Source organism: Camellia sinensis, chromosome 14, assembly GCF_055761805.1.
Source record: "Camellia sinensis isolate YWXY chromosome 14, ASM5576180v1, whole genome shotgun sequence".
NCBI lineage: Eukaryota > Viridiplantae > Streptophyta > Magnoliopsida > Ericales > Theaceae > Camellia > Camellia sinensis.
Genome location: NC_138974.1, coordinates 55630389 through 55656249, shown reverse-complemented (window position 1 = coordinate 55656249; position 25861 = coordinate 55630389). Strand labels below are relative to the sequence as shown.

At 35.0% G+C, this 25861-nt stretch overlaps 1 protein-coding gene across 2 annotated transcripts; it reads left to right on the top strand.

The window, feature by feature from the left end:
- The first annotated feature begins 377 nt into the window (after positions 1 to 377).
- On the top strand, positions 378 to 21181 carry LOC114297214 (putative LRR receptor-like serine/threonine-protein kinase At1g06840). Of its 2 annotated transcripts, XM_082906009.1 has the most exons (21): positions 378 to 724; positions 886 to 1059; positions 2667 to 2817; positions 3514 to 3585; positions 3752 to 3823; positions 3961 to 4104; positions 4282 to 4353; positions 4469 to 4540; positions 4926 to 5000; positions 5346 to 5414; positions 5681 to 5749; positions 5914 to 5985; positions 6203 to 6289; positions 6978 to 7046; positions 7218 to 7717; positions 9626 to 9778; positions 10661 to 10944; positions 11394 to 11445; positions 11620 to 11870; positions 12191 to 12325; positions 20585 to 21181. In XM_082906009.1, the coding sequence occupies exons 2-21, from the start codon at positions 951 to 953 to the stop codon at positions 20933 to 20935; spliced, it is 2859 nt and encodes a 952-aa protein (XP_082762135.1). In that variant the 5' UTR covers positions 378 to 724; positions 886 to 950; the 3' UTR covers positions 20936 to 21181. The 2 variants fall into 2 exon arrangements, with proteins under 2 accessions (XP_082762135.1, XP_082762136.1); XM_082906010.1 differs by lacking the exons at positions 3514 to 3585; positions 3752 to 3823 and having other exon boundaries at positions 587 to 724.
- The last annotated feature ends 4680 nt before the right edge of the window (positions 21182 to 25861 follow it).

Genomic DNA, 25861 nt, shown 5'->3' with positions numbered 1-25861 from the left:
CGCATTAAAGTATTATTACGAGAGTAAAACTTGAGATTTGGGAAAAGTTAATAAATGCTAAAAATTTTATTTTTTAAATAAAAAAATCAAAAAATTTAAATTGAGAGACTGAAGCTCGCACAAGACTTGAGGTTAAAAATCTCTTTTTACTTAATATATATATAGTATAAAGACCCACATCATCAATAATTAAGAGCTAAAAAAAAATGATAAGATCTCAAAAAAAAATGTCTCAATCATGGTAGATCCACCCCCTCTTCACTCATTTTTGACGAAAATTGATTCAATCCATGGGACTTGGAAGTTGGGATTCCTTTCCTACTGACTGTGTTTTTACCTCTCCCTTTTCAGCCGACTTCTTGGATGTCTCTCGACTGGAACCAAAAGACACAAACAACTGAAAATATCCGAGTATTTATCTCCCTCGTCCTATTGGGCCTTCCGTCTGTTATCTCTCTCTCTGATTGTCTCCATTAAAGCCGCTCCACTAAAAAGATGGCTGCTTCCATCATCGTCATTTTCTCTCCTCATTGGCTCCATTAAAGCCGCTCAACTAAAAAGATGGCTGCTTCCATCATCGTCATTTTCTCTCTTCTCAGCACTAGTAATGTCGACCCAGTCAAATACATACCTTCCTTCTCTCTCTTCTTATTCTTCTTGTTCTTATCCTCCCTCAAACAACAAACTCACCAAACCCAGACCCATCTTCCTTCATCTCCTCAAGGTTTCCTTCTTTTTCCATCACTGGGATATATATATATATATATATTCAGAGATTCTTATTGTTTAAAATGATTGAGAATTTAGTCCTTGATCTGGGTTTCTTTAGTTTATGCAAAACTGTATTTTGAATTTGTGTTTGGTTATTTTTATTGGTCATATCAGGTCCAGGATTTGGGTAATTCAGATAAGATTTGTTGGAGACTTGTGGCCAATTCTGGGTTTTTGAGATGTTTTGTTCAAGGACTTGGTTGTTTGGAGCTGCCCTTTTCGTGTGGCTGTGTTGCTCTTGTATGCTTAATGGAGCAGATGGCCAGAATATTACAGACCCAATAGAAGGTAACACTTGAATGCTTTTGTTAATTTATAGGTTCTTATGATTTGCCTTGTTTTTCACCCATTTGAGTTGTATTGGTATATATGATGGCAATCTAGGCTTCTATTCTTGAGTCTTGTTTTACTTGTAAAATCAGAGAGAGAAGTTCACTTCCATGAACTTTTGCTTGTTAGAAATTTGGGAATTACATATATAAGCTCATTTAATTTGTAGTTTCAAAGTTCCCATTAATTTACAGGGACATTAAAGTTCACCATATGCAACGCGAGAGAGTTTCTTTTTTCATTTTTTGTTGTCATTTGACAAGAACAGTGCATCGAAAAAAAAAAATCAATTCATACAAAAAGACTGGAATTGTTTTCATTTGAACTACAAGTCTTGTTTAACTACTCATATGGAACAGTCTCTTATCTTGCAAATTTGATGTGGCTAAATTTCTAGGAACTTATTGTTTGAATACCAAATTAAAGTGTCTTTGCTCTGTCAACGCCACCACCAACGCAAATAAGGCTTAAAATTTGTGAAGAAAAACTTTTAATGAGGTTAATAAGTTGCGGTGTGCTGGAGAAGAATTTTCCATTTGATGTCTCTTACAGATTTCAGTGTGAGCTCAATTTTGTCGTGATGAAAGAAGAGAGCAGGCTAATCAAGCCGGGGAACCTTTTTCTCGAGATGGATAGGTGCCTAATCTCTTTGCATGACCAACCAGAGTATGGCTTTCCTTCAAACTGGACGATCTAAGGGTGAATCTAGTTGGGAGAGATATGACAATTTTGAATAGTGCCAAACGTTATGTCAGGGCTTCTGAAGGAGCCCCTCTATCTAAAAAAGTTATTGTCAAAAAGAGCTCTCTTCCGAGAACCCTTAACATGCTAGCATATCACGTAACTAAAGAGATATCGTGCCATGCATTGATTGTAATATATCTGACCTTATATACTGAAATGTATTTTCTTGCTTGATTTTTGGCAGACAACTTGGATAAAGGATCTATGTGTTGCGTGCTAGCCTTAGGATATAATTTCTACATGTAGATCCAATTAATGCATATAAACTTTAAAGTAATGGCCATAATCCTTAAGCAATTAAGCAGTGTCTGTTTGTCAATTTGTATGATTTTCTCAGTTTACATGCTTGTAGAACTGGGAATTATTTGTCAAAAGACTTTGGAAATAATTTGTTCTGATTAAAATACAGACAACTTAGGTCTCGTTTGGGAACAGGCTAATTTAGTAACTTTTTGGTTATTTGGCTAAAATATGAGCTATAAAAAACTAATATGTTTGGGATGACTTTTTAGCTTTTTACGAAAAGATGTGCAAAGAGTAGAGAGAAAAGAGAATCTTTGACTTTTTGGTATAAGTTGTTGGCTTTTTGGCTAATTTAGTAACTTTTTGACTAAATGGAGGGTTCCCAAACGAGGCCTTAGTCCCCCCCCCTTTTAAAAAAAAATAATAATAATAATAATAAATTCTAGTCCATGAGCTAAGTAGAAAGGCAACAACTAGTGAAGTGTGTAGAAAATTTGCTTATAATTTCTTTTTGATAGATGTAGATGTTTAATTAATCATGCTGATGAAATAATGATGACCTTTTCTAATAATTGCAGTTGCAGCATTGCGTGCCATTAGGAATAGCTTGATTGATCCAAATCGGAATCTCAGTAACTGGAATCGTGGAGATCCATGTAAGTCGAATTGGACAGGGGTTTTGTGCTACAAGACGACAATGCGGGATGGCAATCTACACGTCAGAGAGTTGTATGAATTCAGTCTTTTCCTAATTTCTGTTCCTTTATCAGATCATCATGAACATGATTTTTGTGAACCATGGTTAAGGTGGAAGTAAAAATTCCTGTATAACATGGGCACATTCATCAATGTAGATATAAAATATTATAAGGATCTTCCATCTTAAGCCAGAATTAGTATTTAAGTTGTTTTGTAGTAAATTTATTGCTTACTGATCAAAGAGAAAAGATGTGATGGTTAATTAATTATTTAACAGAAACTGTGTTGCCTAGAAATTATGTGACTCGAAGTTTCTCTTTTACATCTCTTTGTGCTAAATACTAAATTCTGCACTTAGCTGCATTTGCTATATAACAAGGTTACACAAACTGCAAAGCACAATTTTAAAAAAAAAGATCATGTTGCCTAAAACATTCTAAAATGGAATTCTTGAAAGATCATCTTATTAGATTACAAAATTCTAAAGTACAGAACACTGTAAAAATGTATATAACAAACACCTTACAACAGAAGTTACTAATAGATATATAGTTCATTATATATATATATATATGTTACTGCATGAACTAAGGGTTCAAAATAACATAATAAACGATGTAAAAACTACATCTGGTGTTCAAGCCTGTTGTAGCAGTACATAAATGTAGAAAATAGTTTCTCTACCCTACACTAAATACTGGGTGGGCTTTATATTTTCCTTTGCAGGCAACTACTGACTATGAATCTATCAGGAAGTTTATCTCCCGAGCTTGGCCGCTTGTCTTATATGCAAATATTGTGAGTCAGAATATCTCTGTTCAAAACGTCTACCATTTAAGCTGTAACTTGGTGCCTCTTTGTCTCTATCGATTCTCCTTAGGGATTTAAGTTTTTTTTCCCATAAAGGTGGATTTTTAGTTTTCTTTTGTCAACTGATATTTATTCTTCTGTTTTGTTCTTAAAGGGATGTTATGTGGAATCAGATAAGTGGGAGTATACCGAAGGAGGTTGGCAATATTACATCTTTAGGACTCTTGTAAGTTGGTTACATGTTCCTGTTAAATGTGATATGGACATAGACATCAGTCTATTTCTCACTTGTATTTGAGTAGTGCGAAATTGCATGATATTTTTTGATGTTCCTCATTCTGTATGTGATCTTCTGTTTTTCAGGCTCTTGAATGGAAATCAACTCACCGGTCCCTTGCCTGACGAGATTGGTTATCTTCCTAATTTACAGAGAATTCAGATTGACCAGAACCAAATATCTGGACCAATACCTAAATCATTTGCGAACTTGAACAAAACAAAGCACTTGTAAGTGTTTCTTTGTGATGCTATCTAGCTTAGATATGATGTCTGCTGGTCAACTATGTAGCTGCTCTTTATCTTTAGTCCCTCCGATTTATTATTATCATTATTGTTGTTAATGTAGCTGTTGTAATTACTATCATTTTGATTGATATTTTTACTGTTACTTTGTTCCCTGAGCAGCCACATGAACAATAATTCACTTAGTGGGCAAATCCCTCCTGAACTGTCTATGCTGCCAAATCTTGTTCACATGTAAGTGGGTATTTCTTTTTCTTTTTTCTTTTTTCAACTTTTAATGTGGTATAATGGTATTGGGGTTCTTATATTTTGGACATTTGGCTTGTCTGAATGATGTAAAATTCTGCAGGTTACTTGACAATAATAATTTATCAGGGTATCTTCCGCCAGAGCTCGCCAATCTGCCTAGACTACTGATACTGTACGTTTTCTGCTTCTGTAGTTATTAGAATACAAAATCACTCTATTAGTTTCCTCATAAATGAATACAAGGTTGAGAACATTATATGTAGCATGAGTATGTGTTATACATCAAGAGCAGAGACCTCAATTAGCTGGGATATCTGGATCTGAGGCTTTGTTGAGTTGGTGTGCACAATGCATCTGTAAAGAAGAATATATATATATACACATGAATGTGTATGGGTGAAAATAACATGTCACCCTCCATGAAGATTATCTCTGTAATGTTGCTTTTGATTTTTTCTTCATTATGTTAATGAGGAAACCATGTTTACCATATTGAAGAAGCACAAAGTATCTTGTGTTTAATGTCTCGTAAGTTTTCTTCTTTTTTCATTTGGCAGTCAACTGGACAACAACCACTTTGATGGGGCTACAATACCAGATTCTTATGGCAACATGTCTAAATTGTTGAAGTTGTAAGTGCATATGCTTTTTATATGATTTTGTAAGTAAATAGAAAATGTTTAAGCTTGAGGCAAGGTGTCATGTTATCTATTTTGTTTCTGCATGAGATGTAAGCCAAGATGCACGATGCTTTAGCTTCATAATGCCTCTTCTGTTTTTCTTCTTTGATTTAAATAAAAAATTAAGCTACATTTAGAGGAGAGAGAGTGTTCATGACACGTCAACTTCTATTGACTACCTTTCTTTTCCTTGAAAGCTTTATGCTCTTTTCTTATGAGATTGAGGAACATGCATATGCATATGTTTCAGACGCTTCTTGAGATTTGCTTATGAATCAGTATTATTGGCTGTATCAGGAGTCTTAGGAACTGTAGCTTGCAAGGACCGATCCCTGACCTGAGCAGGATACCGCACCTCGCTTATATGTAAGTTCATGAGTAGCTATCAGATATTATGGCACTAATTACTTGCCAATTGGCTCCTCCAGACATTTTACGCATCTTTGCAAAATCATTTTGTGTCTTATATAGTTAAAAGCCACCATGTTGGAGATGCTAGATAAACCATGCTAAAAAACTTTTTTGTTGTCAAGATTTGGAGACGGTTCTGCTAGTCACTAATTTCTTTGTTATATATGCTTTATATATCTGATTTTATTAGCCATAACGACGACCTTCACTTCACATTTCAGCGACCTCAGTTCAAACCAACTTAATGGATCCATACCACCATATAAGCTTTCCGAGAATATGACAACTATGTAAGATACTCCATCTTTAACATTTAAGTCCTAAAGTAATTCTATTTCTATATTCTATAGAGGATATAATCAGAGAAGTATACTGTACCCTTGAAAATTCTAGTTATTCATGATACTAACAATTTTCTGGACTTTTGAACCGATCATCGATAAAAAATGTGCAGTGATTTATCAGGCAACAATCTTACTGGACCTATTCCTGCCAACTTTTCGGGCCTTCCTCGACTTCAGACATTGTGAGCATTTTTCAACCCTTCTTTTCTCCCCTTTTCCATATAATTTGCATGGTTGTGTAAATGGTAATGTTTGAAGACAATTTAAATTCTTATTCATTTGAATTAAGTCTCCACTTACTTTCCTTTGTGTTCCATAAGATTTAGGGTTACCAATGCCTATTATTTTAATTATGTAATGAAATGATTGAGTTTATTTTGTGTGTCATTCCCATTGCAGGTCACTTTTGAACAATTCACTTAATGGTTCTGTTCCAGCCACTATCTGGCAAAATAGGACTTTCAATGGAAATGCAAGTCTCATCGTGTAAGTATATGCACTCCAAGCATATAGGACTTTCAAAATAGGACTTTCAATGGCAAAATTTACGTTTCCTTCCCTCTTTGTTTACACTTGTGTGTGTGTAATGTATATGCACTCCAAGCATCTCGTACTTGTTTTTGCTACCAACAAATTTAAAGATTTGTTGCAAGTTTAAACATGCTCTTCTTGAGATCTAACCTGTTACTTTCTTTCTTCTTAGACTTTGATGTGTTTTAGGTGAGATTAATTGATATTATTTTTTCTTCAAGGCTTTATGCTCTTTGATCCTGCAGGGATTTGCAGAACAGTGTGTGTGTGAGAGTGTGTTCTAGTATGCACATACACTTTGAAGTATCTCATACTTGTTTTGCTAATCTTAAATTTAATGCTTCTTTGCAAGCTCACCTTGCTCTTTTTAAGTTTCAAACTGTAACTTTCTGTATTAGAATCTAGTAGGGTTGGTGTAAAGTTGGTTGATATTGCTTAGTGCTATATTCTCAGCTATACTTGTTTTGCTCACAAAAAAGTTGAAGAATCATTGCAAGTTTTTGCTTGTTCTTTTTGAGATATTGGTTATAACTTTTTTTGTTAGACTGTGATAGGTTTTAGATGTGAAGTTGGTTGATATTGCTTTATTTATTTATTTATTACTATTTATATTTTTAAATGCTTGATGGTCTTTGATCTGCAGCAATTTGCAGAACAATATGCTTTCAAATATTTCTGGCAGTGTTAGCGTCCCTGCAAATGTCACTGTTAGGTTTGTTTTCCATCTTCATCCACAATGAAATATCTTTATATGCATGTGTCCTTGGTGAAAATCTAAAATTTTACCTTTTAGATTCAGTCAAGTAAGATAAAGACATATTTAGCAGGTTCAAAGAGTAATCAAATTCCTCTCTCTTCTGTTATTCGTTTGAAAATTTTGCAGGCTTCAAGGAAATCCAATATGCTTGAATACCAACCTGGTCCAGTTCTGTGGACCTCAGAATGAAAATAAAACTGTCAGTCATACCCCAAGCGCAACAAACTCTAGTGATGATTGTAAGGTGCAATCATGCACTTATGAATATGCCCCAAACTCACCATGCTTCTGTGCTGCACCTCTGATCGTTGGATATCGGTTGAAAAGTCCTGCATTCAGAGATTTTGAGCCATACTGGGTTCCATTTGAGAGGTGCCTCACAACAGATCTTGAGTTAAACCCTTTTCAGCTTGAGATTGTTTCTGTTTCTTGGGAAGAAGGCTATCGACTGAGAATGAACTTGAAGATTTTTCCCGTATACGTTGACAACACCTCTTCTCATTTCTTCAATATGACCGAGGTTCAACGAATCCGGAGCATGTTCACAGGATGGCGTATTGACGATGCTGAAATTTTTGGACCTTATGAACTTCTTGATTTCCCTCTGCGGGACCCTTATATAGATGGTTTGTCTCCTAAACCTTATCTGACAAATGTTTTTGTTTCTTGTTTTTTTTTAGCAATCTGTCAGCAGCTCCTCGCACCTTGGACCTGAGGTTCAAAGAGTCATGCTCAAGACCAACAGGCTCAAGGAGGCCTTATCTGTCATGTTTTGTACAGGAATATCACGACATAGATATAGTGATCTTATTAGTTATGGTCTTTGTATTTCTTTCATTGTGAGAAGGTTGTCACGTTTTTTTTGGGCTCTAGTTGAAAATATGGGTAACTAGTTTACCCTCCATGTGTATACTAGTGATGTTTACTCCTGGTGTGGCAGTAAGAATGGAGAAATTCTATTTTTACACACCTAATTAGTTCAGGGTATATTTTTTCTCAATACATACACTTATTTATTTGATTATTAATTAATTTTCTCAAATCACACATTTAAAGTTATAATTATACCTTCACTCCTAACCATTGTACACACAACACTAACCTTCCTTTCCACACACTTTTGATTGAAAACCATTGACAATAACCCACGATTCAAAACAAAAACTTAGAAATTGCTATGCTTAGATCTGTTGGAACCAAGGCTTTTCCTCTTACTGGTACTTTGGTCTCTTTGCGCTAGAAAAATTGTAACCTTTTGAGGGAAGATTGACTGATGGGTCTGAACCAAATGTTATTCACGGTGGTCGCCAAATCTATCTTCGTCTTGTTCAAGACATTTTGCCTACAAATTCACATGAACCCATTGATTCGAACTCAAAGGAGGGTCCTATTTCAATCCTGTTTAGGCTGAACAGGGAAGAATTGAGAGCCAACCCAATTGTTCTGTCTCACGCTTTGAGTTCTTAGGGGTGTCCAAACACTGTCTTTTTTGAAAATCTAGTTCATTGTTTGGCAATTAAAACTGGGGTTTTCACCAATGTTCTATACTGGGAGTTCTTTGATCAGTTTGTATTGCAAATGCAACGAGTTAGGCAGTGCATATCAAGTGTTTGTTTGACGAAATACCTGTGAGAAATGTAGTCTCATGGACAACAATGATTATTGGGTTTGCACAAGAGTGGAAGATTGATTTGTGTTTGGAACTCTACCATCGAATGAGAAATTCAACTGCGAAACGAAATGAGTATACGCTAACTAGCCTTTTGAGTGCTTGCACAGGGGCAATGGGTGTCTTGGACATGGAAGAATTGCTCATGTATATATATATATATACATATATCAATTAAATAGATTTAAAAATTAGTTGAATTGAATTAGTTTATTTGGATTTATTGAATCTAAATTAATGGGTTTCATTATTATGCATGATTATTTGTTTTTAAAAGACGTGTATGAGTGATGCTGATGTCTATTATAGTCATTTTTGTTTAGGATATAATTGTCATTAAATTAATATTTCATTAAGTGTGTGCCCTGAACTAATTAAGGCCAAGTTTGGCTACTACAAAATAATTCATCTTTTTATCTTTTTATATTTTTTCCATTACATCACCTCTCTATTTTTCTACACATCTTTTCGTAAAAAGACAAAAAGTGCACTTATTTAGGTCATCCCAAACAACCCCTAAGTGTGGAAATAGAATTTCCCGTAAGAATGGTTTGCATACTATAAAAAAAAAACTAAAAAAAAGACTTAGCTAATGCTCCTATTAACTAAATAAAAAATAAAAAAAATTAGCTAATGCTCCTATTAGCTGGAACTGTAGTGGATGATGCATGGATCATGGCGTTGGATGATCTATCGGGAGGGGGGGGGGGGGGGCGGGGGGTGTTACATCGATCTTAAAGTTGGCCACAAATAGAGACCTATGCCATTTTAAACAACGGAGTGCATAGTCATGCTTTCCAATTTTTGTATGCATTTAAGGATGGATTGAATTGGTTTGTGCTTATTACTTTTATTTCTATTGCAGTGATCCCTTCAAAATCTGGAATTGGCAAGGGGGCACTAGCTGGCATTGTAGTAGGAACATTTGCCGGTGCAGTTATATTATCTGCTGTTGTGTCACTTCTCATGTGGAGATTGCATATGAACAAATACGCTGCAGTTTCAAAAAGACGTCGATGTGAGTATCTTATAATTGCCAATATCTAAGGTGGAAGTAAATTTATCATGATTCTCTATTGTTTTGTCCCCACTTTTTGTAGTTGACCATAAGTATTTCAAAATGTTGGCAAGTTTGATAAATATTCTAATTATTGATTCTATTAAAAATATATATATAAAATACTCAGATCTATTATAGTAATCATTGGCTGCTTTAAACCGAGGTAGCTATTTGATATTTTTTGAATGATCTGGTTTCAATATATGAAGTATATCATGATAGCTTTCGTAAATGAACAGGAAGCTGCCAGTTTTCAAATTTCAGCTGTTCTATGGATACATGAAAGTGATGTATACGCATATTATCCCTCTGGAATTACCCTTCCAACTTATCAAAATAGCATGCTTGATTTTTGTTGAGATTAAATCTTCAAAAAATAGTTTTATAATGGGCAAACTTATGTAAGCACTTGTTCAACCCTGAGTAATAGGATTTAAAATTACCATGATTTACCATGGGCCTTGTGGGCTTGTAGAATGCATTCACCTTCCAAGACCAATGTAAGGGCACAAGTGCTTATAGTTTGGAACTTGGGATTACATTGTAAATTAGCCCCCCCTCCCCCCAAAAAAAAAAAAAAAAAAATTATGAACTATACTTGATAAAGATCCTCTACATTGAGATGTAATTCATTGGTGAAGGATGGATTGAATTTCAATAATTAAGACATTGTTAACTTATGTCAACAATCAATGCTTAAAATAAAAATTTGCTTTTGTGTTATAATTATTAGATGCATCAGCTATGTGGTGCCAATGAATTGAAGTAGCATGGATTTGGATCTGATGAATAATTGTTATTATCATATGTAACACTGGACCCACATCATCTGTTTTGCAGTATCTAAGATCACTATCAAAATTGATGGTGTGAAAGATTTTTCTTATCAAGAGATGGCACTGGCGACTAACAATTTTGATGCCTCCAGTCAAGTTGGACAAGGTGGGTATGGGAAGGTCTACAAAGGTATTCTAGCTGACGGCACAGTTGTGGCCATAAAACGTGCACTAGAAGGGTCATTGCAGGGTGAGAAGGAGTTTCTCACTGAAATAGAACTATTGTCAAGGTTACATCATCGTAACCTGGTCTCTTTGCTTGGATACTGTGATGAGGAAGGTGAACAGGTACTTCACTACCTATTTGAATGTTTAAATTCAAAATTCTCCTACATTTCTGTTATGGTATATTTATCCGTCACTTTAATGTACTGTTTGGCTCATATTAATGTGCATCAGTGAACAATTGAGCAACATCCAATGAAAAAAAGATTAATGTAAAAAAAAAATGGAAAGGATTACTTGCAAAAATGGAAGATGCAAATTATATTTTAGCTATTTTAAATAATGGTAGGAAAAAAAAAAAACAGAATGGTTCAACTCAAGTGGAGAAATGGTAATTTTGGTTCAGTTTGTTTCCAAGCTAAGTACGGGTGGGGGGGGGGGGGGGGGGGAAGAATATTCTATGCATTTCTCTTCTTCATACAATTATTTTATTTCTCTACTAGCTATGGAAGCTTCTATCTTGTACCATGAAAGTCGGTTACCTCACATGATTACTCTTTTTTGGCATGTAGATGTTGGTTTACGAGTTCATGTCCAACGGCACACTGAGGGATCACTTATCTGGTATATTCTATAAACTTCTTCTAAATTTGCTTCTTATTATTCTTACTTTTTTAATATGGGTATTCCGTGGCAACTCTGATTGGGAATCAGTATTAACCAAGACTATAATTTCAGTCAATGTACATGTTAATTACTCAGTGTTTGAATATATGTTTAATATTTATGGTGCCCCAGGTGCGGCTAAAGAGCCTCCGGGTTTTGCTATGAGATTGAGAATTGCACTAGGTTCATCTAAGGGCATCCTTTATCTACATACGGAAGCTGATCCTCCGATATTCCATCGAGATGTCAAGGCCAGCAACATATTGTTGGATTCTAAATTTACTGCAAAGGTTGCTGATTTTGGACTTTCCCGACTTGCCCCGGTTCCTGATATTCAGGGAATGATGCCTAGTCATGTATCGACTGTCGTTAAGGGGACACCAGTAAGCTCGAGTCTTTTAGATGACATCTTTTCACAGAATATTGAAGCAGGAATTTTTTACCCAAATTCAAAATAAGAAATGTATATATATATATATATATAATCTTATGTTGTTGGTATGCCATTTATGCAGCCTGATATCTTAGAACCATCCTAAAAGATATAATAGTTAATACTGGTTAAAATTGTTGATATGTGAAACTTGATCATAAGACGGAGTGAGCGTTGTATGCATTTTATTGGCAAGGCTACTTAGAATCTTTTTTAACACTAAGAATTTAGTGATTCTAGAGTGAAACTGAAACAACATTTTTCATGCAGGGATACGTTGATCCAGAGTACTTCCTCACTCATAAACTGACTGACAAAAGTGATGTTTATAGTCTTGGCGTTGTATTTCTAGAGCTCTTGACAGGAATGCATCCAATCTCACATGGCAAAAACATTGTTCGAGAGGTGAGTTCCTCCCAACTTCTTTCTTCCGAAAGCAGTGTATATGAATGCATATCATATTTTTTAGTGACACATACTGCTCGGGATACATCTCACTGATCAAATCTCTCCATTCGCTTCAACTTTCACTTATAAATTTGTAGATGAAAAATTATCATAAGTTCAGAAAACAAATATTGCATTGGGTGATTAAAAACAAAAGAAAAAACCCATGTTGCGTAGCTCACTGCCTGTTGTGTTAACTCCAGCCCACATAGAGGAGCAGTTGGAGGTTGGCTGGTTGGCTCTCCAAGTCAAGAAGTAGGAGGGGAGATGGTAGGTGGCAGCCCTCCCAATTACTCCTCTTCCTTGACTTTGTTCCCTCCCGTTTGTGTATAGAAAGGGAATATGTGAGCTGAGTTAGTTCATCAGATAGAGAAAGACAAAGCAGAGAGTGTAATCTGTGAGTGAAAGTGTTTGTCACGACCCAAACCCGCCCCTATGGGTTTAGCATCGCAACCGGCCAGTAATCGGTGATTACCAAAGGCCTGCTTAACAGAAATGACAGTAATACAGAGTAAGGGGCTGGCGGAAGCCAAACAGTAATAGAAAGATATCCAATGAGCCGTGACATTCTGTATGCAAAAAGACTTTTCTGAACATATTCACATACATAACCAAAACCTATATACATATGTTATATACATAAACATCCTGGTTAGGGACCAAATCCCATCACCATAACTGTACAGTCAAGTCTTATTCAGTCAGTGCAAAACAGAGACAAAAGAGTGATCCTGAACACCCCCAAACAGCCTTAGCTTGAACGGACTTGGAACCTCGAAGTGAGGCACAAGGGTTGGCTTGAGAAAACGAGAGCTTAACTCGACGCTTCTAGCTTCGGTCCGATGCCTGGACACCTACATATAAATATAAATAGTGAGCTAAAACCCAGTGAATAACATATGCGTAAAGGGGTTAAGAATGAATGCCCTTTCATTAATTAAAACAGTCACTTGCATCAGTAAATTAGTTATTCAATCAGTGGCTCATATTTCATGTCATAGTAGTTATATGTGATACATCCAATAGCAAAACAGTACAGTAGGTCTTAATAGACCGAACAGTCAGTTGATGGTCATCATAACAGTAACAGTAGTAGTTTCAAACATTGGAACCGACAAAGATCTATGTAACAGTAGCAGTAATAGTACAGTAACAGTAAGTTGCTAAGGATGCCACGAATACAGTTTACAAATAGGACAAACATTCATTCAGTAAACGATGCCATTTCAGAAAGCAGTATAATCAGTCGTTCAGAAATAGTTATAATTGAACATATCTTTACAACATTGTTACTCACAGAGCACTGGGCTACAGGTAGGCTAGTCAGCGTCCTCGGGTGCCAACCCTACACAGTTGCAGAACGAATACACACACTAAGTTACACACTTGGGATAAAAAACTTAGCCCCTAATCTTGACTTGGTGTGGTTCTATAACATTATCCTCATTAAGATGCCTTAAACTTGGCCTAGAAATGCCTAGGATGGCATGAGGATGCAGAAGTTACACTTTAAAACACTTTTCAAAATTTGCTGAAACAGGGGTCCACGCTCGAGCGTGGCTTTCTACGCTTGAGCGAGCATGCAGACAATGAAGCTTCGCTCGAGCGTGACTTCCTTCACTCGAGCGGGCTGCAAACTCATGAAAAGTGCTGGATACGCAATTTTCACGCTCGACGGACGCTTGACCTCCGCTCGAGCGTGAGACTCAGACCCTCAGTCGAGCGTGAATTCTCTCGCTCGAGCGGACTGCAAAACACATGAACTCCTGGGCATATGCATTTCATGCTCAAGCGTGGCTTTATATGCTCGAGCGGAAGTGCATGTACTCAGAGTGTACGCTCGAGCGTGAAGTCCTCCGCTCGAGCGTGGATCCAAAATCTGGAATTTCCAGATTGATCCCCAAGCACAAAACCAAGAATCAAACATGTCAAAACTCAACCTTTTGGGCCAATTTTCTGGAAAACACTTGGAAACTCATAACAACACGTTTTGAAGATCATTTAATAAAATCAAAGTCCAAAAGTAAACTAATTGAACACCAATTTAACTCAAAACTCAACCTTTTGGGCCAATTTTCTGGAAAACACTTGGAAACTCATAATACAACACGTTTTGAAGATCATTTAATAAAATCAAAGCCCAAAAGTAAACTAATTGAACACCAATTTAACTCAAAATTCAAGAACAAGATGTAAATATGCCATGCATGTGTTTATTTGAAATCAAAGCTTCTAACACATGATCAAATGAGCCAAGACTCCAAAAACATGATGAATTCTTAGATTACATCCATAATCTAGACATGCATGGAAGAATTTCATGGAAAACAACCTTGAACTTCATGATATGTACATGCATGTGAGGATTCCATGCAAAACAACTCCAAATTCAAGAACATGTACATGCATGTATGAATTCACTCTCAACTCAACACTTTAAACCAATTCTTGAATCTAAACACTAATTTACCATGAACCATACGAGAAATAACTTAAATTCACAATGAAGAAGGTGAATTACCTACCTTAAGCCTTGAATCTCAAGTGTACTAGCTCAATTTTGCAATCTTCCTACAATTCCTCTAATTTCAAGTCAAATCTAGATGAACTCAAGTTTTTCTCCTACTCTCTCTCTCTCTCTCGATTTGGTTTGAGGAAAGGATGAGATGATGCACTAAATGATTTAAAAACAATTAGTGGACTAAATGCCCACTAGTGGCAAAAATGCAAATAGGTCAAGTTGATGTAATATAACAAAATAATTCTAATCTAATTATTCCAAATCAGATTTCAATTAAACTTACCATAAAATCCCATAAATTCTAATTAGCATAAAACACTAATCAATTTATGATTCAGTCCCCGATAAGGCCTTCAATTTACAGTTCGAAATTAAAACACGAACAGATCATTCAGAAATCAAACAGATAGAAATGCATTTAAAACAATACACTTATGCATTCGATTTAGAATTTCAGTCTGATCAATTACTTATCATGCTAAAACGCAGATTAGAACTAATCAGAGGTGAGGGTTGTCACAGTGCTATAGAGAGAGAGTGATGTGTGAGTGTTGTAAACTCCCTCCGAAAAAATTCTATAGTGGATATCTCTCCCGTGGATGTAGGCTACTGCCGAACCACGTAAATATCTTGTCTCTTTTCTGTGTGTGATTGATTTCTGAGTGTTCTTAATCCTAACAAGTGGTATTAGAGCCTAGAACTGCAAAGCAGAACTCCAGACGATGCTCCACGCGCTCTCACGCGCCACTCAAAGAATACGAGTGAATCCTAGTTGCAGGCACGTGCTTCACGTGTCGTTACCTGTGTCGGTGTGTCATCTCAGTTGCGGACACGCGCCAGACGAGCGGCTGAAGAAAGAAGTAGAGTCTTCCGCGTGTGATAGTGACGTCACTGCCACGTCAGCGCCACATCATCGCCACGCCACTACCACGCCAGCCCAAAGTAGTGTCACGTGTCTACTACGTCATCACGCCCGATTAACTCGTCGGGTTGACCCGATCCGACCCAGAAGCAAAAGGATTATCTGGTGCTACGCAACAAAGATGTATTCGCAGATCTGAACCGTCAAACTTATTTTGGCTAAATCTAAGCCATTTGAAATCCGATTTTGACGATCCAATAGTGGTTTCTAATTATTTAGAGTATTCTGGAAAGATCCGTATGGTCAGATTTTTGAATTAGAGTTTCTGTGAAAAGTAAGAAGACGATGGAGGAATCCACGTCAACTTCAAGATCCATGATCAAGTTGAATCCTTCCAATTATGTAATTTGAAAGTTGCGGATGGAAGACATCCTATATTATAAAAACCTGTTTGACCCTATTGCTCTAAAAGGGGTTAAACTGGAAGAAGTAAAGGATGAAGACTAGATAAAGATGAACTGAAAGACTGTCGATTGTATCAGACAATAGATAGACCATAATGTATTCCACAATGTCGCCCAGGAGACAGATGCATATGTCCTTTGAACAATGTTAGAAGGAATGTATCAGTCAAAGACCACCCGAAACAAAGCCTTGGTGATGAGAAGGCCTGTAAATCTGAAGTTGAAGAATGGTGTGTCTATCGCCGAGCACACCAGTGAATTCAAGAATCTGGTGAATCAACTTGGATGATGAAATGCAAGCCGTTCTACTGCTCAGTTCTTTACTGGACAGTTGGGAGATGTTGGTGGTTTCTCTCTGTAACTCTACACCAGAGGGGAAGCTGACCATATGCATTGTCACAGACGCCATGTACAATGAAGAGACAATGAGGAAAGACATGGGAGGTAATCAGTCCCATGCTCTTGTCACAGAAGATAGAGGTAGAGACAAAGGTAGAAGAAGAGGTAGAGGAAGAAGTAAGAGTAGAGGCAGATGGAACAACATGAGTAAATCTAGAGACAATAAAAGTTAAGGTAACTCTAGCTTCACTCGCTTTCACTGTGGCCAGGAGGGTCACATAAAGAGAAACTATCCAAGCTGGAAAGATAAAGGTCAAAGCAGTAAGTCAAAAGGAGATGAAAACACGACAGTCACAAGAATTGATGAAATACTTCTTGCAGTTGGTGAAAAGGAGGATTGCCTTTAGGTGGCTGACCACAACTGTACAGAGTGGGTGATAGACATAACTGCATCCTATCACGCCATTTTCCACAGAGAACTCTTCAGCTCGTACAACGTTGGGGATTTTGGCACTGTTCGAATGAGAAATTCTAGCTATTCGAAGATTGTGGGCATTGGAGACATTAGTATTTAGACTAATGTCGGACACAAGCTGGTTCTCAAAGATGTAAGACATGTTCCAAATTTGTGCCTCAATCCTATCTCCGGAAGCGCCCTGGATCGACAAGACTATACAAGTACATTTGGAAATGGCCGTTGGAAGCTGACAAGCGGAGCTTTGACAATCGCCAGAGGAGAGATGTCTTCAACACTATACAAGACTCAAACGAAGATCTGTCTGGGAAGTCTTAATGTAATAGAAGACAAGGACTCACCAGACTTATGGCACAGAAGACTAGCTCACATGAGCGAGAAGGGATTGCATCTGTTGGCAAAGCAATCCAAGATACCCTTGTCTAAAGGGAGTGCCTTGAAGTCGTGTGATCATTGCCTTTATGGCAAGCAACATCGAGTATCATTTAGTTCAACGAGCAAGAGGAAAACAGAAGTGCTCAGTATGGTATACTTGGATGTTTGTGGCCTAATCGAAGTGGAGTCACTTGGCGGCCGCAAGTATTTTCTGATTTTCATTGATGATGCATTAAGGAAGTTGTGGATATATTTCCTGAAGACGAAGGATGAAGTATTCTAGCACTTTTAAGAGTTCCATGCAATGGTGGAAAGAGAGACCGGGAAGAAGTTGAAGCGTCTTCGCACAGACAATGGTAGCAAATACACTTCCAATGCTTTTGAAGCATATTGTGCTAGCAGAGGTATCCGACACAAGACAATAGTACCCAGTACCCCACAACACAATGGTGTGGCAAAGAGGATAAACCGCACTATTGTTGAAAGAGTCAGATGCATGCTCAAAATGGCAAAGTCGCCAAAGTCATTCTAGGCTGAAGTTACCCGTACAACTTGTTATCTCATAAACATGTCACCTTCAGTCCCGTTGAACTTTGCGATACCTGAGGAAGTCTGGTCCAGAAGAAAGATATCATATTCTTACTTGAGAGTCTTCAGGTGTAAGGCGTTCACACACATCTCCAAGGAAAACAGACAGAAGCTTGATGACAAGTCCACTCCATGTATATTTGTGGGTTATTCAGATGCAGCATTTGGGTAGAAGTTGTGGGACCCAGTGAACAAGAAGATGTTTAGGAGCAGAGATGTTGTGTTTCACGAAGACCAAACAGTAACAGATTTTGAGAAGTCTACAAAGTCTAGAGATGTCATCACTCCAGACTTGTTCCCATCTCCCGAGCCATCAAAAAATGCTAGATGTGATGATGTGCAACAAGAAGTGCCAGAGTTGTAGGATCCTATGCCAGAAATTGAGAATCAGGAGGAAAGAGATGAAAACCAGGATGAAGAGGGTGTTGAGCAGGGAGCAACCCCCTCAATCAGAGGCAACTGGGCCTCAGTTGCGGAGATCTGGAAGAGCTGCCGTGCCATCAACCATATATCTCGCTTCTTAGTATATTCTGATTATTGATGAAGGGGAGCCTGAGAGTTTTTTGGAAGCAAAGAGTCAATATAGAAAAAGATTGATAGATACAAGCCACGAAGGAGGAAATGAGTTCTTTGCAAAAGAACAACACTTATGAGCTTGTTTCACTTCCAAATGGTAGGAAGGCATTAAAAAACAAATGGGTGTACAAATTGAAGAAAGATGGCAACGGTAAAATACTGCAGCGTAAAGCTCGCTTGGTGGTCAAAGGTTTTGGGTAGAAGAAAGAATTGATTTTGATGAGATTTTCTCCCCAGTTGTGAAGATGACTTCCATTCGAGTAGCTCTGGGATTAACAGCTTGCTTGAATCTGGAGGTAGAACAAATGGATGTCAAAACTGTCTTTCTCCATGGTGATTTGGAGGAAGAGATCTACATGGAATAACTAGAAGGATTTGAAGTTAAAGGGAAACATAACCTAGTCTGCAAACTGAAGAAAAGTCTCTATGGCCTGAAGTAGGCGCCAAGACAATTGTACAAGAAGTTTGATTCATTCATGGTGGATTATGAGTACTCAAGAACAGTAGCAGACCAATGTGTACATTTTCGAAGGTTTTCGGATGGAAATTTCATCATCCTACTGTTGTATGTCGATGATATGCTGATCATCGAATATGATATTACTATGATCAACAAGTTGAAAAAGGATTTGTCACAGTATTTTGACATGAAGAATTTAGGCCTAGCACAGTAGATTTTGGGCATGAAGATTGTTCGTGACAGGAAAACCAAGAAGATCTAGCTATCATAGGAGAAATATGTTGAACGGGTGATTGAAAGATTCAACATGAAAGATGCCTAAGCCAGATAGCACTACTGGCAACCATTTCAAGGTGACAAAGCGTTCGTGTCCCACGACTAGCTCTAAAAGGAAAGAAATGGAGGCAATCCCCTATTCCTCTGCAGTAGGAAGTTTGATGTATGCATTGGTGTGTACCTGGCCAAATATAGCTCACGTAGTTGGCGTTGTGAGCAAATTTCGCGCCAATCCAAGAAATGAGCATTGGGAGGTTGTCAAATGAATTCTTCGGTACTTGAAGGGAACTTCAAAGATGTGTCTATGTTTTGGGGAGCTGAACCAATTTTGAAGGGTTTTATAAATGTCGATATGGCGGGTGATCTTGATGGTAGAAAGTCTACATCAGGATTTTTATTCACCTTTGCAGGGGGAGCTGTTTCATGGTAGTCCAAACTACGAAAGTGTGTTGCTTTATCTAAAACAGAGGCAGAGTACATTGCTGCCGCCGATGCTGGAAAGGAAATGTTGTGGTTAAAGGGTTTCTCCAAGAATTGGGTCTACAGCAGGAAGAGTACAAGGTACATTGTGATAGTCAGAGTACAATTGGTTTGAGCAAGAATTTCATGTACCATTCACGTACAAAGCACATTGATGTCCGGTATCATTGGATACGAGAAGTGATGGAAAAGCAGTTGATGATGCTAGTGAAGGTTCACACGGACATGAATCCTTCTGACATAATGACCAAGGTTGTCACCAGAGACAAACTGAAAGTTTGCAAGAATCTGACCGGCATGGACTTCAAGTAAGTCAGTTATCTATATAGGCGTGGAGGGGGAGAATTGTTAACTCCAGCCCACATGGAGGAGTAGTTGGAGGTTGGATGGTTGGCTATCCAAGTTAAGAAGTAGAAGGGGAGATGGCAGGTGGCAACCCTCCCAATTATTCCTTTTTCTTGACTTTGTTCCCTTCTTTTTGTGTATAAAAAGTGAAGAGGTGAGCTGAGTTAGTTCATCAGAAAGAGAAAGACAAAGTAGAGAGTGTAATCTGTGAGTGAGAGTGCTATAGAAAGAGAGTGAGGTATGAGTGTTGTAAACTCCTTCCGGAAAAATTCTATAGTGAATATCTCTCCCGTGTACGTAAGCTATCCCGTGTACGTAAGCTATTGCCGAACCAAGTAAATATCTTGTCTCTTTTCTGTATGTGATTGATTTTGGAGTGTTCTTAATCCTAACATATTGCAATTTCATATGCATTAAATTGTTATGTTTTATGTTTACTTTTCCCAACTGTATCAGGTAAAAGTGGCATATCGATTTGGAATGATCTTCTCAGTCATTGACAAAAAAATGGGATCTTATCCTTCTGATTGTGTGGAGAGGTTTGTGAACTTAGCTCTCAAGTGTTGTCAAGATGAAACAGATAATCGGCCTTCAATGTCAGAGGTGGTTAGAGAACTCGAAAGCATATGGCTTATGATGCTAGAGTCAGACACCAAAACATCAGAATCTTTGATCGCAAACCCTGGAAAGGTTGTGACCCCACCACTTTCATCGTCTGATTTGAAGAATCATGCTCCTTATGTATCAGGAGACATCTCTGGCAATGACCTTATTAGTGGAGTCATTTCCACCATTACGCCTAGATAAGAAATGCTATAGATCTTGTTGCCCTTGGGATGGATATGCGATGGATGCTGGTTTTCGATCATGTTTCTTCTATTGGGGAAGAAATTGTGAGTGAATGAGACTTATGTATAGTACACATTTTTGTTTTCCATTTGATTTTGTAAAAAGTGTAATAGGTTGATCATTTCATGTTTGTTGGTAATAGTTTTGTTTAAAATCGATTGAATTCCTTGAATATTTTGCAATGTAGCTTTTCATTTCTACTGATTACTGTACGTTTGGGATATTATTCTAAAAGGTTTGATGCCCAAATTTTCTAATTCTTATTATTTTTTCGAGATATTTTACGCTGTGTTTGGCTAGGGGATTTGGGGAGGGATTTGGAAAGGGAAAGGGAAAAGGTGTGTGAAACTAGATGAAATAGAAGTATATTTTATTCATATTTCAGCCACCTTTTCCATTTTTCCTTTCCAAATCCCTTCTCAAATTCCCCCAACCAAACAAAGCATTAAAGAATTTCATGTCCATGCCTTATTGCCTTCCCTACTTCACTCTCTCCTTGCAATGGTCAAGATTCACCTTAAGAGAATTTAATGGCTCAGATCACTTTATTAAAAAAAATTAAAAATTAAAAAATAATTTTTTTGGAATGATCTACACCATTAAATTCTCTTAAAATAAATCTTAACCATTGCAAGGAGGAAGTGAAGTAGGGAAGGCAAGAAGAGGATGCTTTCTCAACAAGAAGATGTCGTGGCTCACGAATCAAGATCCCCTCCTTGCATTTCCTCCTTATATTTTCTACTTGTAGGGCCATTAGGCCCACTTTTAGGCTCAATTTTGATAATTCGAACCGTTGATATTTTAAGATTTGTTCAATATATCATATCTGTAAAAAATCAAGTTGATCGGATATCAGAAAGTATGTGTTCGGAAAACTGTTTATTAAATTTTTAAAAAAAATAGTTTTTAGTTTGAGTTTTCCGAACATATGCTTTCTAATATCCGATCAACTTGATTTTTTACAAGTATGATATACTGAATAAATCTTAAAATATGAACGGTTCGAATTATCAAAATTGGGCCTAAAAGTGGGTCCAATAACCCTGCAAGTAAGAAATGTAAGAAGGGGATCCTGATTCGTGGCTGACTGTCTGTCCTCCTCCTCCTCCTCCTCCTCCTCTTCTTCTTCTTCTTCTTCTTCTTCTTCTTCCTTTTTTTTTTTTTTTTTTTTTTTTTTTTTTGAAGATTTTGATAATATGTTGGACTATATCTGGTTGTTGGCTCAACTGCTACCCAAGGATTTGTGAGGGACTTTTCTTTTCTTTTCTTTTTTTTTGGTAAAAAAAAAACCTCTTCTTAAAACAGCCCAGACTCATCTATCCATTTTTAATTATTATTATTTATAATTAGTAGGTGGCCCGTACTATGCATAGAATTTATTTTTAAAATAAAAAATTAATTTTAAGTCTTAATATTTTGTATGTAAAAAATTTTAACAATTAAAAGTCAAATACAAACAAATTTGTTAATAACTAATGAAAATTTGTCATTATGTGTGTGATTCCATATAAAAGGCTCATAAAAATAATTTCTTTCAAAATTAAAAAAAGAAGTGTATTTTCAGCCTGCAATCAAATTTTCATTTATGTTAATCAAATTTACTAAAAATCATGAATTCCGGTTGTATCAAAATATTTTTTTCTGAAAAAAAATAAAAATAACGAAAAGTTCTATAATATACAAATTACGGCTTGGTTATAACTCCTGGTGTATTATTTTGATTATTAATCGAAAAGTTCTTTACTAATTTCTTATGTTTTTTATTATGTCTAAAGTGATGCATTGAGTCTTTAATTATATTTCAAGTGATGTTTAACTATGATCTATTATAATACTTTTATATCACAATATTTAAGTATTTTATTACATGAAAAAAATGTTTAAAGTGGATTGACTCAAAGGTAGGATTTATACTTATATCAGTAAAATCGTAAGAGTTATTCACATTGATGTATAAAAAATTACAAATTCAAATTGTAAATAGTGTTCTCAAAAGAAATCAGGCACAAAATCTCTAAACCTTAAAAATTTTAGTTCTTAAAGGGTTTTGATTAATTATGTGATACATCATAATAACTACAAATTTTTTATTTCAGCCAAATTATTTTTGCATATATTTTCTAGAAGAACTCACAAATGTGCGTTATCAGTAATATTATAAATTTAAAATTCTTATTTAAAAATTATTCAAGAAACATCACTAGGTGCCTCAAGCATACACAATTATTTTCGATGAATCATTATTCTTTAAAATAATACTCCACACTATTTATCATTTAACATTTGTCAATTTATCTTCTAAAAACTTAACAAAAAAATTATTGAGTTCCATTATTTTAATCAATCAATATTAAATTGAACGCTATACATGTATATACATCACTTCTAGAAATATGATATCTGGCATAAAATCATAATGAAGGTAACTTTAATTAATGTAATGCTATTTTATGTTATGACATATGTTACAAAAAAATAATATTATTTTAATTTAAAAAAATTAAATTTAAATTATATATTTTAATAATCTTACCCTTGTCGTTCTACAAAAGTGTTAGTTGAATATTTATATATAATAAATTTAGTTAAATGATTTGTTGATTTTTATAATTTTGGTTCTATGTGCTATAAAAGTGTAATTATCATATAATGATATTGTATAATATATATATATTAAATTATAAGATAAAAAATAAACACTTATTTTGATATTAGTAATAATTAAATTAGAAAGAGAATTAATAATATAAAATTAAAAGTGATTCTAATTATTTAATTTTACTTTTAGTTTTATATTTATATTTATTTTTATTTGGCTAATAAAAATATGTAGAAATAGAACTATATAAAATTTATTTAAAATATTAAATATAAATATGTTATAATTGGATTAAGAAGAAAATACATAAATTAATTATGTAGAGTATTATTTTTTTCTTTAATATTCTTTTCAAATTATTCATATATATTGTATATAGGTATATAAAATTTAAATTAAATATAAATATTTTATAATAAATAATTTCATGCTAAATAAAAAAATTAATATTATGACATCAATAAGATAGATAAAAAATATAAAATATAAAAAAATTAATTTGATTTGTGCAATGCACATAATTAAGCATAGTCTGTCTTATTTATTTATTTGTGTATTGAGATAAAAAAAAATTCAAATACCATAGTAATTAAATTATAATTATATATATGAAAAATAGATATTTGTCAAATATAGTCCATATAAAATTGATTATTATAATTGAAATTGAGTTTGTGTAAAACTCTATATATAAATGAAAAAGACATGTTTTTTTTTAATAAAAAAAAAAAGTAAACTCATAATGTGCCACTTAAGTAATGGAAAAATACTGCTTTTAATAATACATATATATATATATATATATATACACAAAGAAAAACAAAACAGAGACGAAGGAGGAGGTGGTGAATTAAACTACCCAAAGGAAGGTAAATAAATAAAATTATTCAGAATGAGGTGAAATTTATAAAATTATCCTTCATCCATTAGGATTAGTTAATTGATTTGGGTGGAAGGTTGTGATTGACATCAACATGGAAGATCATGATTTTAATGATAAATTTTAAAAAAATTACAAAAAGAATTCCAGGATTTGATCTTTGTAGCATCATAAATCATGAATTTTTATTTTCATCAATTAAAACTTTAAATTTTTTATTTGTATTATAAACTGTATGTCTATTTTCATTAAGAAAAACTAATGGAAAAAAGAGTATTTTAGTTTTTAAACTCAACAAAAAAAATATTTTGACATTTTATGTACACTTATATTGAGTTTAATAATTAAAATATTATTTTTTTGTCAGTTTTATTTAACGACAATAAGTTGATGATTTAGATTAAAAATAAATCAAAATATTAAGATTTAAATTCACAAAATTAAAAACTCATAATTTATTTTGTTACAATAATCAAACTTTGAACTTTTGTTTTTGTAATTACCCCTAATTTTTTTATTTATTAATGAGGTATAATCTTTTTCTTTTTTCTTTTTGTTGTAATTTTTTCCTAAAAAAGTAACACTTCCTTTTTAACTTTGCAATAAATATTAAGGTGCCTATTATTTTTTCAATTTTTTGTTTTTTTAACCAGGAACCCCCAAGGCCGGGCCCATTTATGACCTGACCTTACATGCCAACTTGGGGAGGATGTCGAGGAACCCACCCCTCACTCTCCAATTTCAGTCAAAAGCTATAAAAAAATTGGTATAAATTTCGAATTCAGGACCTTTTGTCACACAAAATTAGTTGGATTTTGATCATCTTTATTTTATAGATAGATGAAAAGGAAATTTCCATTCCAGTTCATAGACTTGTAACGCATCATGGAAATTCAAGATCAATATATCATATAATTTAAAATTTAAGGTAAAATATGTTGATACTAATTTTCTTAAACATTGATTATAGAATGGTTAAGACCGGCCCTGAGATTTAAAGGGTTCAAGGCGAACTTTGAAAATGGAGCCCCTTTTACATTGAAAAAAATAAAATAAAATTTATGGATAAAACAATAAGTTATAACAACTTTTTTATTTGTTTGTAGTCACAAAAAATTTACTTGCACATATAATCATTTATAAAATTATAAACAAAAATTTACTTTCATATATTAAGATAGGAAGTAATCATTACAAATTCTCCAAATAAAAATAAAAATCCGGTCTTGTTGCTTTATAGTTTAGCAATATCCAATTTAAAATTGAACCAACTATCACATAAACATTACTTTTCTCATATTTTTAGCTGCAAAATCATTAATGAAGCATGCATAATCGAATTTATCCATTACATCATTTTCAATGGATAACAAAGTTAACCAATTCAATCTTTCTTATGACATGG

Bases quoted from the DNA above. Each gene is read 5' to 3' on its own strand.
- LOC114297214 (XM_082906009.1), top strand. From the start codon at position 951: ATGTTTTGTTCAAGGACTTGGTTGTTTGGAGCTGCCCTTTTCGTGTGG. The intron at 2,818-3,513 runs GTATGAATTCAG...TTTCCTTTGCAG, and splicing joins AATCTACACGTCAGAGAGTT to GCAACTACTGACTATGAATC. The intron at 12,326-20,584 runs GTGAGTTCCTCC...CAACTGTATCAG, and splicing joins GCAAAAACATTGTTCGAGAG to GTAAAAGTGGCATATCGATT.